The 15464-nt window shown below is 43.9% G+C and overlaps 2 protein-coding genes and 1 long non-coding RNA gene across 3 annotated transcripts in view; 1 reads left to right on the forward strand and 2 right to left on the reverse strand.

Moving 5' to 3' along the window:
• The window catches only part of LOC310683491 (hemicentin-1-like), a gene marked incomplete at its 5' end in the record, with an annotated part of 35878 nt that extends 33432 nt beyond the window's left edge, over positions 1-2446 (reverse strand). Inside the window, 2 exons of the mRNA XM_083453425.1 lie at positions 1000-1245; positions 2407-2446. Coding sequence (XP_083309551.1) covers positions 1000-1245; positions 2407-2446 — 286 coding nt within the window. The remainder of the gene's footprint in view (positions 1-999; positions 1246-2406) is intronic.
• On the reverse strand, positions 1949-12042 carry LOC310684568 (cell adhesion molecule CEACAM5-like). The gene is made up of 4 exons (XM_083455911.1): positions 10464-12042; positions 4870-5124; positions 3857-4129; positions 1949-2853 (listed from the first exon to the last, which is right to left on the reverse strand). The coding sequence occupies exons 1-4, from the start codon at positions 10594-10596 to the stop codon at positions 2585-2587; spliced, it is 930 nt and encodes a 309-aa protein (XP_083312037.1). The 5' UTR covers positions 10597-12042; the 3' UTR covers positions 1949-2584.
• A 110-nt stretch (positions 12043-12152) lies between these two features.
• Positions 12153-14703, forward strand: LOC310683425. Its single transcript, XR_014514414.1, has 2 exons — positions 12153-13451; positions 13802-14703. It is a non-coding gene; the product is annotated as an uncharacterized lncRNA (long non-coding RNA).
• Positions 14704-15464: the final 761 nt, after the last annotated feature.

Here is a 15464-nt window from a genome sequence, read left to right on the forward strand (position 1 = left end):
AACTGTTTTTCCCCCCCAACCTGCTGTCCCCATGCAGCAATTCCAACCTGGAGAAATCTCCCTGGGAATGGATGCTCAGTGAATATATCATCTCAGGAAGAGTATCAGGACCCTAAGGGTTTGAGCTGGGGGGGGGGGTAGGAATGCTAAATCCCCATTTTTCAGCCTTTCATGTAGCAGAAAGCTGATCAGGATGCAGATAATATTCCAATCAGCTCATTGATCAAAGGGACAGATGCAGTAAAACCAAACAGTTCTTTCTGTTTTCTCCACAACTTTTGTTCAGATTGTCAAAACTGGGTGTGGCAGTGAGTCAAGTTGCTCACAGATTTGGGTGACTCAAGGCAACTAATACCTGATCCCTTCTATAGTATTCCTCCCTATTGGCCACTAGACTTTCAAGCTTCACTTACAACTTTCTGGCCTTTGGAAAATGAGGAAAGTCCCCTGCATGCTACACACAAGGTTACCTAAAATAACCCTTTCAACTCCATAAGGTAGTTGTATTTTTTACTTGAAATTTCTATTTGCGCACTTGGGAAGTGTCCAGGGGAGTGAGGGAGGGGCCTGTCTTGGATGAAATGGAGCATAGAAAAAAATCTCTAATAATAACAATAGGATTAAGGGTTAGCAATACAATTGACCTGCAGACCAATTCATACTTGAGTCCCAGGTGTGGGTCAAATCTCTTACTCTTCTTGACTTCATGCAGCCAGTATACTAATAGCCAGTTGCAATGGAGAGCCACACTGCTCTCAGAAAAAGAGGGAGGCTGTAGCAAATGTGTGCACAGGACAGACTCTGGCAGTTTCTCCTCCCTCCTGAAGCCAGCAGTGATAAGGGCTGAAAGAGCCATTTCTGTCTGCTACAGAAAGTAGAATATGATGGGGCAAGCTATGATTGACTGCTGCTGGGTTTGGACTATGGGACCCCAGTTGCCTGCCATTGCCCACATAGTCAGTCTAGACTTACAGAAGATTTGCAGCCAATGTGGCTCACTGGAATTTTCAGAGAAGCTGTTGTTCCCAAAGCAGGTGTAGTTGGCATCATCGTTCCTGGTGACTGGGTTGAGAATGAGCCTCTGGTTGTTGTTGGCTAAAGAGATATGACCTCCTCCTTCAATCAGCTGGCTTCCCTTCAGCCAGTAAAATGAAACATTGGTGCCAGCAGCATTGCAGTTCAAAGTGACACTATCCTTTTCTTTTGCATTAGAGGGGCCGGAAATGGTCACATTACGTACCTCTCCTGTTCAGAAAGAAAAGTTGGAAAAGGGCTCCATGTTTCTTGTAGCGCCATAGCCCTGGATTTTGATCAATTTGGGAAAGGAGCAATATTGAGAGAAACAGGCACTGGGCCCAGACAGACAAAGAAGAGACCATTGGAAAAATCAACGCTGGAAGAGTGTTGTACTACCAGTTGACTGCTTCCTCAACAACATTTATAATAATAATAATAATAACAACAATAATAATAATAATAATAATAATAAATTTTATTTATATCCCGCCCTCCCCAGCCGAAGCCGGGCTCACGGCGGCTAACAACAATTAAATAATCAAACAATCAAATAATCAAACATTCTAAAAACATTCCATTATAAAAATTAATTAAAGTCAAATTAATGGCAACCGTTGAGCAAAATTCTGTGCAGGTTGCCAGAGGAGGTGGTCAGGCTGGGACCTGACCAAAGGCCTGGTGGAACAACTCCGTCTTGCAGGCTCTGCGGAAAGATGTCAGGTCCCGCAGGGCCCTAGTCTCTTGTGACAGAGCGTTCCACCAGATTGGAGCCGCAGCCGAGAAAGCCCTGGCTCTAGTTGAGGCCAGCCTAACCTCTCTGAGGCCTGGGACCTTCAGGGTGTTTTTATTTGACGAGTGTCAAATATGACAGAAGATTATGACAGAAGATAGCATTTCACAAAGAACTGAGATTTTGTGACCAAACATCAGAGCCATATTCTACCTCCCCCCAAAAAACCCAGTTTGAAAAGACAGTGAAATGAAAATTAGCATACTTAGTATAAACGAAATATAAAGACTTAGTGACAGGTGAAACCTTCCAGTTGATACCAGAGGAAGTGGGAAGATATCTAGCAAAACATTGGTACCATTATAAGGTTGACTTCATACAAGGAACAGAAATGGTCCATTGACTGAGAGTTTGTGACTTGGAATGTGCAACACACCATGAGCAAAAGTGAGGACTGAGGCAACAATGGATAGAGGCACATGAGAGAGGCACATATTTTGTTTGTTATCTGGGAGTTTTCATTGACAGGGAAAAAGTAGTGTGAGTCCAGAAATATGGTAAGAGACAGAGAGACTCCAAGACCAGAAACTGGATTTGACCTGAAGAAGAGAAACTTCATGGTACATCAAGAACTGAAGTGGAGTGATCGCCATGGATACTGTAAAGGGACAGTGAGGTGACAGAATACGAGGAATGCATTCTGGAAGCCAAAATGGCCATGAGACAGAGTTCGCGCAATCAAGTCCCCGTTGTACAGATGAAGCAGTGACTGCAAGGACAGTCTTATCAGCCACAGAAAGGTGCAAGTTAGCCTAGGATGCAGCCTGGCCATTCAAGCTACTCACCCAGGATGCTGATCTCCAGGCTGGTGTGGCTGAAAAGGCCAGTGACATCATTGGTGGCATTACAAGTATATTTGCCGGCATCATTTAGAGAAAGATGTGAGATCACGAGTTGGGACGCGTTCTGAGCTTCCAGAAGTTTCTCATTATGATACCAAGAATAATTGGCAGGTGGGTTGGAGTTGGCAGAACACGAGAGGTTAAGGGTGGATTGGTCTTTATAAACTGGGTCCTGAGGGTTGATTGTGGGGTTGTCAGGCCCGTCTGAAGCAAATATAGGAAAGCCACATATTGGAAAGGGCCAGGTTGTGCTGGTAGAAGAGGTGCTACTCAGTTGTTACTACACTGATGCCAAAACACAGAGCCCATGGAACCTTTGTTTTTGCAACCTGCAGTCACCGTGCGATCTTACTGACCTGGAGAAAAATGGATGCCCCACCCTGGGAATGGATGCCCAGTGAATTTATGACCTCTAGGGTATTTGGGAAGAAATACTGTATATCATTAAAATTGGCTCTAGGTAATAGATGACTCTTTTAGATGCAAAGAGTATGAACTTCAGGGTAAATCACTCACTACCCACTCTGGACCCTTTCCTTTGGTATTAAACTATTAAGGAGCATAAACCTGATCAGGGTGCAGATGATATTTCAATCAGCCTATTGATCAAAAGACAGATGTATTGAAAACCAATGAGTATTTCAGTTTTCTCTACGTCTTTTTTTGAGACAGCCCAAACAGGCAAAGTCCCCTGCATGCTACACACATCGTTACCTAAAATAACACTTTCAACTCCGTAAGGGAGTTGCATTTTATACGTATTTGAAATTTCTATTTGTGCACTTGGAGAGTGTATGGGGGTGGGGCTTTCTTGGATAAAATGGAGAATAGAAAAAAATCCTCCAACGATAACAATAGGATTAGGGGTTAGCAATACGATTGACCTGCAGACCAATGCATAGTTGAATGCCAGGTGTGGATCAAATCTCTTACTCCACTTCATGCAGCCAGTATACTCACAGCAAGCTGCAATGGAGAGCCACACTGCTCTCAGAAAAAGAGGGAGGCTGTAGCAAACGTGTGCACAGGACAGACTCTGGCACTTTCTCCTCCCTCCTGAAGCCAGTTGTGATAAGGGCTGAAAGAGCCACTTTTGTCTGCTACAGAAGGTAGAATGTGATGGGGCAAGCTATGACTGACTGCGGCTGGGTTTGGATTATGGGACACCAGTTGCCCGCCATTGCCCACATAGTCAGTCTAGACTTACAGAAGATTTGCAGCCAATGTGGCTCACTGGAACTTTCAGAGAAGCTGTTGTTCCCAAAGCAGGTGTAGTTGGCCTCATCGTTCCTGGTGACTGGGTTGAGAATGAGCCTCTGGTTGTTGTTGTCTAAAGAGATATGACCTCCTCCTTCAATCAGCTGGCTTCCCTTCAGCCAGTAATACGAAACATTGGTGCCAGCAGCATTGCAGTTAAAAGTGACACTGTCGTTTTCTTTGGCATTAGAGGGGCCGGAAATGGTCACATTACGTACCTCTCCTGTTGAGAAAGAAAAGTTGCAAAAGGGCTCCATGTTTCTTGTAGTGCGACAGCCCTGGATTTTGATCAATTTGGAAAAGAACCAATATTAAGAGAAACCGGCACTGGGCCCAGACAGACAAAGGAAGAGACCATTGGAAAAATCATTGCTGGGCGAGTGTTGTACTATCAGTTGATAATTTGCTTCCCAGAGAAGATTTAAGACAGAAGGTAAAATCTCACAAAGAACTGAGATTTTGTGGCTAACAATCAGCACCATATTCCATCCTGACCCCACAAAAAAACAACAACAGCTTGTAAACGAAAACTGGCTTTGCATTTACAAAGGAAATATAGAGGCTTAGTGGCATGTGCAAGCTTCCTGTTGATATCAGAGGAAGTGGGAAGACATCTAGGAAAACCTTGGCATCCCAAAGGAAAAGATTGACAGCATACAAAAAACAAACAAAACAAATGGTCATAGCAGAGATGAAAAATCTAATGCATCAAGAATGATGGCTTGGACACACCCTAAGGGAGAAAGGAGATGAAAACAAAACAAACAAGAGTCAGCCACTGGATGAAAGCACAGTGGGATCACAGCATGAGAGACAACAAGCTAAGAGCTTGAGGTCCAAATTCAGATATAAAGAGAACCCTTCATCAACCCAAATTGACAGCAGGGTGTAATCAGTAAACAGGTCGGACCAGATCATGTTCCTTCAATAGTGGCAACAGATAGTCATTCTTGAGCTACTCACCCACCACCTCAATTTCCAGGGTGGTGTTTTTCTGGTCACGAGTCACTTTATTCACCGCCTTGCAGAGATACGTCCCAGACTGCTCCACAGAAATGTCTCGGATGAGCAGTTGGGATCCGACAGAATATTCTGTCCCATTGATAAACCAAGTATAGACAATAGCAGGCTCTCCAACAGCTGTGCAGGTGAGCTGGATGTCAGAATGCTCATTGTAAACGCTTGTATTTGGCTGGATCTCAGGTTTTTCGGGTCCAACTGAGGCAAACAGATGAAGCTACCATGTTGTTATTCCAGAAGGCAACTGAGATTCCCTCCCATCCCTTCGCAACATGAAAGATTCCTTCACCAGAACAAGATGGAGCCAGAAAGACAGGGAATTTTTAGCCCCCTGATGTTCCAGGGAAAGGTGACAGACACAAGTAAACAGAACAGTGCTAAGAGAGAACCTTGCTAGGACTTATCTCTTCACATGGGTCTATTTGCTCCTCCTTGACAGGCATCCTAGGGACCTGTGCATCTCACCACTAGAAGAGGTTATAACAACAAGCTTGGTGTATCTCCATACAGATCTACAGTGATGAGTCTTAGCTGCAGGCTGCTGGTTTTTGTCACTGTCACCTTGGTACGCATCCTTCCCCTTTGTTCCACCTCTGCTTTCTGGTTGCAAAATGAGATCCCAAGACCCCATTTCAGTCAATTTCTGCACAGCTACTATAGGGCCCTGCTCAGCAGCTTCCGGAATTACACTGAGGTTGCATCCACACTAGTCCCTTCCCTAGGAGTTGCCATCCTTTGCTCCTTCACTTTTTATGGGAAATTGTTGTGTCCCAGGGTTTTCTGTGTTGTCTTCGAACCTGACATATGGTGGTATGAGCAGGTAAAGGTAAAGGGACCCCTGACCGTTAGATCCAGTCAAGGACGACTCTGGGGTTGCAGCGCTCATCTCGCTTTACTAGCCAAGGTAGCCAGCGTACAGCTTCTGGGTCATGTGACCACCATGACAAAGCCGCTTCTGGCAAACCAGAGCAGCGCACGGAAATGCCATTAACCTTCCCGCCAGAGTGGTAGCTATTTATCTACTTGCACTTTGACGTGCTTTTGAACTGCTAGGTTGGCAGGAGCAGGGACCGAGCAACGGGAGCTCACCCCGTTGCGGGGATTCGAACCGCCGATCTTCTGATCGGCAAGCCCTAGGCTCTGTGGTTTAACCCACAGCGCCACCCGTGTCCCTTGGTATGAGCATGAGCTTGCTATAAAATGTAATTCTAGCCTAAACATGATGCCTGGTGTGGATAAAATATTACCGAGGCTTTCAAGGAGGCCTTTCTGGAATGGGATGCTTTTGTGAGTAGACATTATAGAAGGATCCTGGCCATATGGACAGCTATTGCTGTGTACAAAATGGCACAGTATTAAGCACCATCTATTTTAATTCCATTTCCAGCTAGCTGTGGAAGAGAAATGCCTCAGTAACATACAAGGGGAAGCTATTTAAGTAAGACCATTTGTCCAGCTAACACAATACTATTGAATGCGACTGGTAATAGGTCTCCAAGATCTCAGGCAAAGGTATTTTCCATAACCTTTCACTTGAGGTGCGAGGCACAGAATCCAGAAACTTCCGTATTCAAAGGATGCAACTTTATCTTGTTGAACTATTATAGACTGTCGTTGAAATGGGCCACAACGCAACTTACTGGCAAGCATAATTTGTATTGTGTTATTTTATGCACTGTGACTTGCTGCTATTTTTGTTTATTATAGTTTGGAAATTATTTATCGTAATTGTTAAAAGTGAATTTCCGTTTAATTATTATTTGCTGATATTTAACTTCATTGTGTGCTATTATTATATTCTAACGGATTATTGAATATTAGTTTATTTGGTATAAGTTGTTTATTTTAGGTTTTCATCATGACATTTTTGTATAGGATCAGATTGTCATAAGGTGTGCCATCTTTGTTATATAGTAAGATACTTGCGCAGAGTAACATAAAAAGGCGGTATACAAATCAGAAATGAAATGAAAATGAGAGGCAGCTTTATAGTACCGAGAGGTACAGGGCAGGAAGGAAATAATAAAAATTCCTTTTGAACTGTAGACAGATAGGGCAGGACTGAGAAAATTAGCGGGACTGAGAGAAGTGCCCTCAGGTTTAGTTTGAGCCACGGCTGAGACCAGGATCAAACTTTCTATTCATTGTCAGGGCTCAGCACTAGGAAGAAGGAAATAAATCAATTGTACAAACAGCACCTGTTTGGAGGACAACCTGCTAGTACTAGCTGGCACCATTTCCAGACACTGCTGTTCCTATTCTACCTGTCTCTAGGGAGAACTGGAATGACCTTTATTTAAATGACGCAATAAAAATGCTCAACTGGCTGATTCCTATTCTGCAGGGACACAGAATACAGCACAGGAGCGATGGCTGCACATACTAGCAGCCTCTGAAAGATGTTCTCTGGGATGTGCCGCAGGAAGTGGCACAGGAGGAAGTCCGCCTAACAGGGATGGCTCAAAATATTTTGCTGCCCCTGGCAAAAAGTTGGCCTTCAGCCTTCTTGTATGCAACCAGGGTGGTGGAGGCATTTCATTTTTTTACTTATTTATACCTTCATTGTAATTATTTATCGTCCTGCCTTTATGAACGAGTTCTCCCAAGGAGGCCGGCAAGTGAAAAGATCAAAACAATAAGCATTAAAAATGCAGCACAGAAAGATTGTGTTTCCTTCGCAAAGGGTTTCCCTGATTGAATCCTCCTTAGTGGAGGAAACAGACTATTCACAGCTCTATTCACTTATATGGAATGGGGGAAAAGTGGCTGCAGTCAGATCATTTAGCCCCTACAGATCAGAGATGGCTGTGCACTGTTTCCATAGAGGATTTTCCCAATGGGTCTGGAGCCCCCGGCCTTCTGTCCTGCCAGCCATTCAAAACTTTTGTGGATCGTTCATAGTTTGCGTGCTCTGTCCATAACTAAAACAGAAACACTAGAATTTATGGCTAAAGTTCGTTAATACATTGGCAGGATTTTAAAAAACACTTGTAATTTTAGAAATAGTACTGGAAATCTGAGGTAAAAAATAATAATTTGTAGTAATGATATGCAGCTGAAAAGAAAACTTAAGGAACCGGGGGTGGGTGGGTGGAAGGGAAGTCATGGGGTTCAGAGAATCCCATTTTATGGATTTGATATAGTTTTTGTGCATATTTTTCTTTGTTTTTGGTTGTTATTGTATTTGTCAAGTGTTTTTTGTTGTTGAAAATTTAATTACAAAATTATTTAAAGAAATTAAGGCTAAAGTTCATCCTGACGTTTCTGAAGGCAGAGTTGCCTTCAGTTTTTTTAAAAATGCATGTTGTGTCTGTGTATTAGGGCGAAGGCTTCTGAAGACAGCAAAGAACAGCAGCTAATCTGCCTTTCCAGTAGACTAACAGGGGAAGCCATTCTGCTGAAACAATAATAATCATGCCTTGCAATCTCATTTTATATGCGATAGTCGGTGAAATTGAATTTACTATTTGGAGAATAAGGAACTTTAATGACCGTTAGGCACTGTGGGCCTGTTTTCCCAGTTCTGCCTTTCTAATAACTGAAATAATTACCAAGATGGGACCAGATATATACTATAGTCACAACAATGAACTCTTTGACGTCTGCCTCATTCTGCCTCAGTTTTGCCAGTGCAGCCCCCAAAAGTAGCAAGCTTTGTTCTGCATTTAAATCTATCCCCAAGAACACTTTTTAAACTCCTTGAACTACCACAGACTACATTATTGGGGTGGAGAAGGGAGAGTTGTGTGGCGAAGGTGGGCTAACTCGGAGCCTCAAAATCGCACCTCCTTTGATAAAAGGCATAAATTCCCTTTGTTGCAAGAAGAGCCTTGCTAATAAACCTCCTTTTTCAGCTCCCTAGCAGAGCAGGCCTTTATGCCTTTCGGTTGCAAAAGGCCGCCCCTGTCCTGCCTTGCTTGCCTGGGTGCCCTTTTACCCAAGGGAGCCACAGCGAGCGGTGCCAGCAACATGCGCCTGACGCCAGCAAATAAAAACAGTTGTCAAGTTAATGAGAAACAGAGGAGGAGGAGGAAGAGAAAAACAAAACTGTGTGAGGGGGAAAACCAGCAGAGGCCTTTCTGTGGCAGCCGAGACCGGGGCCAAGCCCACTCTCCCTCACACCTGACAAGACTCTGGGGCAAACCCTCACACATCCCTCTCCTGATTTATTTGTTGCTTCAGAATTATCTGAAGTGGGCAAGAAAAGGGAAGGAAATAGATTAAAAAAAGAGAAATATGTTGGCAGCTTGGTTCGTTTAATCTTCATGAAGAGAACATGTCTGTCAGTGTTCTCTGCTCAAAGGGGTGGGAGTCTGGGATTTTATAAGTGGGCCTCAAAGCGAGATTTCTGAGATTTCTCAGCCTCCTCCCACGTCCACAAATTATCTCCCTCAGGCAAGAGGAACATGAATAAATTGCCTGGAAGAGCCACATGCCAGTTTGACCCATGAAATGTTCAAACTAAGGCAGAGCTAGGATGAATCTGAGGGAAATCCTCAGGCCATTTCTCTTCCTAGCTCTGAATGGCTTCACTCCTTCCTGTGTAAGGCCCTCAATATGGTGCTTGAGACAGAACAAATGGTGCCTGCCCTACAAGGCAAACATATATCTATATTTAAATTAAATACTAAAAAACTAAACTGTTTTCAGTTACTACAAAACTTGTGTTCCACGACATCATGCTTCTTCTTGGGACTACCTGTTTCATGCTTTTATTTGGAACGATCTGTTGCTTCCTCTCTTCAAAAATGTAATCCAGACTCGTTGGGCCATATTATTAATATTATCCTTCCGCGTGTTGTTCCCAGAAGGACAAGTCAACTTTGACTTCATGTGGAAATCCAATTCGGACTTTAACCTGCATTTATTTTATGGTTGTTTCGCTCATTGTAAAAAAAACCCCAACCACACCTATTGTACACTTTATATATGCCACTGGGAAAATGAGAGGAAGTGCTTGGAGGAATTCTGAGATTTGCATAACTATGCCAAATCTTTATTTAAAAACAGTAGCAAAAACAGCCATGTGGACTGAGCCACCTAATGCTGTTTGTTGGAAAAGAGAGAAAAATGGAAAACAGGGCGGGGAATTAAATGGGGTATTCTGGAGGAGGGCATGGCAGACTGGCAAAGATAATGAACAGGACCATTCCTGTTAGAAGGTGAGGGTAAGCTACAATTTAATCTAATGAGGAACAGAGAAGACAAGGAAGGTGACCAAGGTGCTAGAGTCAGTCAGCAGCAGAGGTGGACTTTTGAACTGAACTGTTGGGACTAGGTTTTCATGGATACCACAACAAAATTTGCACATTGCATTGGCACAGTTCAATCACCATATCTTGACTCTCTATCCAAGCATCATGAAGAAGTTCCCTAGAAGCAACCCGGAGAGATCTGAAGAATCAGAAATAAAAGAAGACTTTTTTTGAAACCGAAGCACCTGAAGAGATGTAGAGGCGGGAGAAGATACCACAGGACAGAGAAGAAGCAGAGACCGGGACAGGTCCAATGGACGGGGCTTGGAGACAGATACTCACAGAACACTGAAATGTATACGGCATCACTCATTTCAATGAAGGCTGGGTTGGACACTTGACAGCGATATTCCCCAGCATCGCTGCGGTTTATGCCATGGATGGTGAGAGTCCGATTAGCATCGGAAAGCTGCATCTGAGAGCTCTCCCTGAGAGGCAATCCATCCCAGAACCAGGCGACACTGACAATTCTAGGCGTGGTGTTGCAAGTTAAAATGGCAGTCTCGAACTCAGTTAGGAAAGGGGATGGGGAAACAAGCACGTTGGGCTTGGAGAGATGTTCTACAGATGGAAGAGACACAGTGTTATCATTGCTGAGCTATGTGAAAGCATGAGAAAGGGAACCAAAGACCGTCCCCATTTTAGAAGCCGGGTGGTACCCAAGGCTGGAAAATCCAAATGGCAATCCAAATGCTGGTAAAATATAACACCACCATCACCAGATCATGAATTGCATTCTGATTCTTAATAGCACCCTGGAATTGGATGCCCAAAGTGAGCTGCTTCGTCCAGCAGCAGCTCACATCAGCTCTAAGTTGGAACTATCATATCACTGGTTTGAAACCAGAGGGTTGCCAACAGAGAACCATTAACAACAGTTTCTTTCTCCTACTGACGCTTGATAGAAACAAATACCCAGCAAATAAGCACTTTGGAAATGTATTAACAAAAACAGAAAAGAACAGAGATGCTTCCATGGAGTCTGATGGATGGAGAACACATCTATAATTGACAAGTAATTGAGCGTTCGGTGTTTTTTCAGTTCCCACATTCGGCTACAAGTATTCAAGCGCTGTACAAGTATTTGATCTGATAATATTTCAGTGCTGGTTTGCGCATGTGCATTTTCAGCAACCCTGTAGATAACGTGTATCAATAGTCCGATTATTGTCAGAAAGCTGGATCAGACAACCATTCTGGCATATTAGCGGAAATAAATAAACAAATAGATGCCCAGCAACTTTGGAAAATAGTTAGATTTCACAAATCAATGACCTCATTTCGTGTTTCAGAAAACCTCCCTGCCAAATATGCAGATTTTTTAGAATTCTGAATTCCATTCATACCTACTCAAGTTTAATACCCTTTTAACAGAATAAGATAGCATGCGTTGCAACAAATATAGCTGGTATACTGTAGCATATGAACAAATGTGATCCAAACACACATACATCAGTGATACAGACTACAATCTAGGAATCCATACATGTGAGAACATGCAGGCAGAGGCGAATTTAGGAGAGCATGACTGCTTCGCCCGCACTGGGCGCTGGGCCAAGAGGTTGCCGCAGGGAGCGTTGCACAGGGCACCCCTGGAATATTAAAACCCAAAGTCCACGCAGGCAACCAGGTTTCGGGAATCACCTCTGCTAAGTCAAATCAGACTACATTTAAATCATCCCGGAGTATTGATACGCCAACTCTGCCATTCAGGAGCAAGCAAAGGCATTTTGGTGCAAAACAAGGAAAAGTCCAGTGGAACCCACTGTAAAACTACCGTATTTTTTGCTCTATAAGACTCACCTTTTCCCTCCTAAAAAGTAAGGGGAAATGTGTGTGCGTCTTATGGAGCGAATGCAGGCTGCGCAGCTATCACAGAAGCCAGAACAGCAAGAGGGATTACTGCTTTCACTGCGCAGCGACCCCTCTTGCTGTTCTGGGTTCTGAGATTCAGAATATTTTTTTCTTGTTTTCCTGCTCCAAAAACTAGGTGCGTCTTGTGGTCTGGTGCGTCTTATAGAGCAAAAAATATGGCAATTAACATGGGGTGCAATGCATCAAAAGATTTGTCTGCACCTGTCTCTTTTAAGTATGTAGCTCTTGTTCATTGCAATAAGGCCTACGTATATTGCACCCCATGAGTCAGGTCTGTCCATTTCCTACAGTGCTGCTCACAGGTCACTCTTGCTTCTTCTACTCATTGTAAAGACAATGGGTTGCACCCAATGTTAGTCATTCTCAGAGTAGGCCCACTGAAATGACATGACTAAATTTGGTCCTTTCATTTCAGTGGGTCATTTTCAAGTAGAACTTTGGGTAGACACTGCCGTCTTAAAGCCTTTCCCTGCTCCTCACCCTGCAAGCTGTTCACATAAGCACATCTTCATTCATGTCAGGTTTGTTTCTGTTTTCGCACACACACCAGGGGGCATTGGCAAAGTGGGGATGTCTCTACCCTATGCAAAGGTGTCCAGACCTTAAGGATTCCAACTGGGGTGAAGCTGGTTTGAGAAACAACACATCAAACAGTAGCATCTTATAACAAAATACAAGATAACATGGGCATTTTGGCCGACGTCATGTGAACAGGGATTAAAAAACCCAGCACTGGAAATGCAGTGCGAGTGCACTGTAAACAGAAGAAGTGTGAACACATCCTTAGTCGGATGTAACTTGCACCACATTTGCCACACCAGTTTTGGCACTTTGGAAAACTCTCTGGTTCAAGTGAGGTGTACATGGAACAAACTCACGCCATGACAGCAATGTAACCAGCAATGCAACACATATTCACCCAACTCCCTTCTCATCACGTCACTTGGGTCATGTACATCGGCCTCCATGTGGCCTTAACTCAATGTGCAGATGCTCCACTCGCTTTCTGCAGCTCGACAGCCTGTTGCATACTAGAACAGCACATGCAAAACAGTGGATTAATTTGCTCCAACGTCATTGTATAAAGACACCCCCGGGAAAGTTTCACCAAGGTAACAAGGCAGGATAGCCCCCAGTCCAAAAAAATGGGGAAGAACTGTCCCTTATAGGAACACAGCCTTACACTGCCTTAGTCTATCTAGCTCACTATTATCTACACCAGCAGGCAGTTGCTCTACACAATCTCAGACAGGATTCTTCCCTGAGCCCTACCTGGAAATGTTGGGGACTGAACCTGGGACATTCTGCTTACAAAGCAGATGCTCTACCGCTTTGGGGTAGCCCTCCAATCACTTTTGTGCAAGACCAGATGCAGAAAGATGGCAGAGAGTAAAGGTAAAGGTATCCCTGCCCGTACGGGTCAGTCTTGACAGACTCTAGGGTTGTGCGCCCATCTCACTCAAAGAGGCCAGGGGCCTCTAGCTCTGGCGAGCCAGAGCCACACACGGAAACGCCGTTTACCTTCCCGCTAGTAAGCGGTCCCTATTTATCTACTTGCACCCAGGGGTGCTTTCGAACTGCTAGGTTGGCAGGCGCTGGGACCGAACAGCGGGAGCGCACCCCGCTGCGGGGATTCGAACCGCCGACCTTTCGATCGGCAAGCCCTAGGCGCTGAGGCTTTAACCCACAGCGCCACCCGCGTCCCTGTGGCAGAGAGTACCACCCTACAAATATATATATATCAGCCAACCTTATTCTATTGATAACCCAGACACCACTGTTCATAGTTTTTCTTGGCACTCCTGTCTGTGCCATTCACTCAAAATAGAGAACTACATTTCCCCCCTCCCAGCAAGTTAGCCAAACTGAATCAACTTCTTTTCAATACCAACAAGCTGGTACAGATCCAGGAAGACTGGCTCACATCCCACATTCAGAAGACCCCTTCTTTCCCCTCCAGTTTGGTTAATCTGGAGTCACTACCAATTCCTATTTTTGCACTGTAAATCATTAACAACAATCAGGAACTTGATTTCCCCTGTGAGCATGTACTGATAGCACAGGAGGAAATGGTGCAGGTCTACATCTCTTTAGCCATCCAGATTGAGAGCATATTATGGGAGTTAACTGATACAACAGTATATTAGGGTGACCAGTGCAGAGGAATGGGCAAATCTGTCAACTTTGGTTTCTCTTAAGTTTCTCATTTCTCTGCTATTCAGTTCTATACATTTCCCCATCAAAACAAATCCTCATGAAAATTCAAAAAATTCAACAGGGTTTTAGTGTGATTTCTCCCGATGTACATAACTTGCTTTGCAATTTTGCCTAACACACACATTATAATGCATTTTTGTGTGTTATTGCCACAAATATGCACTCTTATGCACATTATCTTTCTTATCTTGTGTTTTAGGACACATTACTGGGCTGGAGAACTGCAAAATTCAAGTAAGTGTGAATTTCAAAGGATGGCTGTGTTCTCATATTGTTTTGGAAACTGTGACTTAGGAAGGTCTGCCTTTACATGTGAACTGTATTGGATTCCCGCCCCCCGCCCCCAATTTCTACTAATGCAAGTAACAGAGATTAGGGATTTTAAAATATTAATTGGTTTTAAAATGCTTTTAAATGAATATAACCACCCCCCAACCCCCACCTCAAACATTTCCCAGTAGAACAGCTAAAAAGGCAGTAGGAAGACTAGTGCATTCTGGTATAGTTTTCTGATGAAAAAAATGAATAATTTTGTAGGGCCTCATTCTTGGGGCAGAGGAATTGTGTTTAAGATAAATTCACGAGCCGCTCCCCCCCCCCCCCCGGAGGAAGGCACAGAATTCTCTACCTCAGAGCGCAGCAGAGGAGATAGATTTGGGTGCATAAGAAGTAAGAATGACGGGAGAGCAAGTTAATCATACCTGAAACGGTGATGTTTGTAGCCCCTGTGCTGGTAACAACAAGACTTTCTGGTAAAAGCGAATAGGTTCCAGAGTCATCTGGCTTTAAATCTGTGATGTGAAGGGAGCAATCTGGCTTCCCAGTCTCCCTGCCAGTGTGGGCAGGTCCATTTTTCTGACCACTAACTGGAACTAGGAAATATGTAAAAATAATTTTTCCTCCTTCAACTGCCCCTCTGTACCATTTGCAGTTGGAAATAATCTTCAGATCAAGACCTTCCGGTGTTAAGGTGACACTATCTCCTTCTTTCAACACTTCTGGAACAACTCTGATACTTATTCCAGTTGTCTCCTGGGCTCGAGTCAACAGGAAGCAGGAACTCAGGACGGAGGCTATAGGGTGGAGAAGAAAAGAAGGAAACTTAACTGAAAGCAAAAGACCTGTTCTAGGCAAAAAGAACAGATACCAGCACGTGTAGTAATCGTATTCCAAAAGGCCGTCAAGTAATGA

The sequence above is a fragment of the Podarcis tiliguerta genome, assembly GCF_965153285.1.
Source record: "Podarcis tiliguerta genome assembly, chromosome: 8".
NCBI classification, from domain to species: Eukaryota; Metazoa; Chordata; class Lepidosauria; order Squamata; family Lacertidae; genus Podarcis; species Podarcis tiliguerta.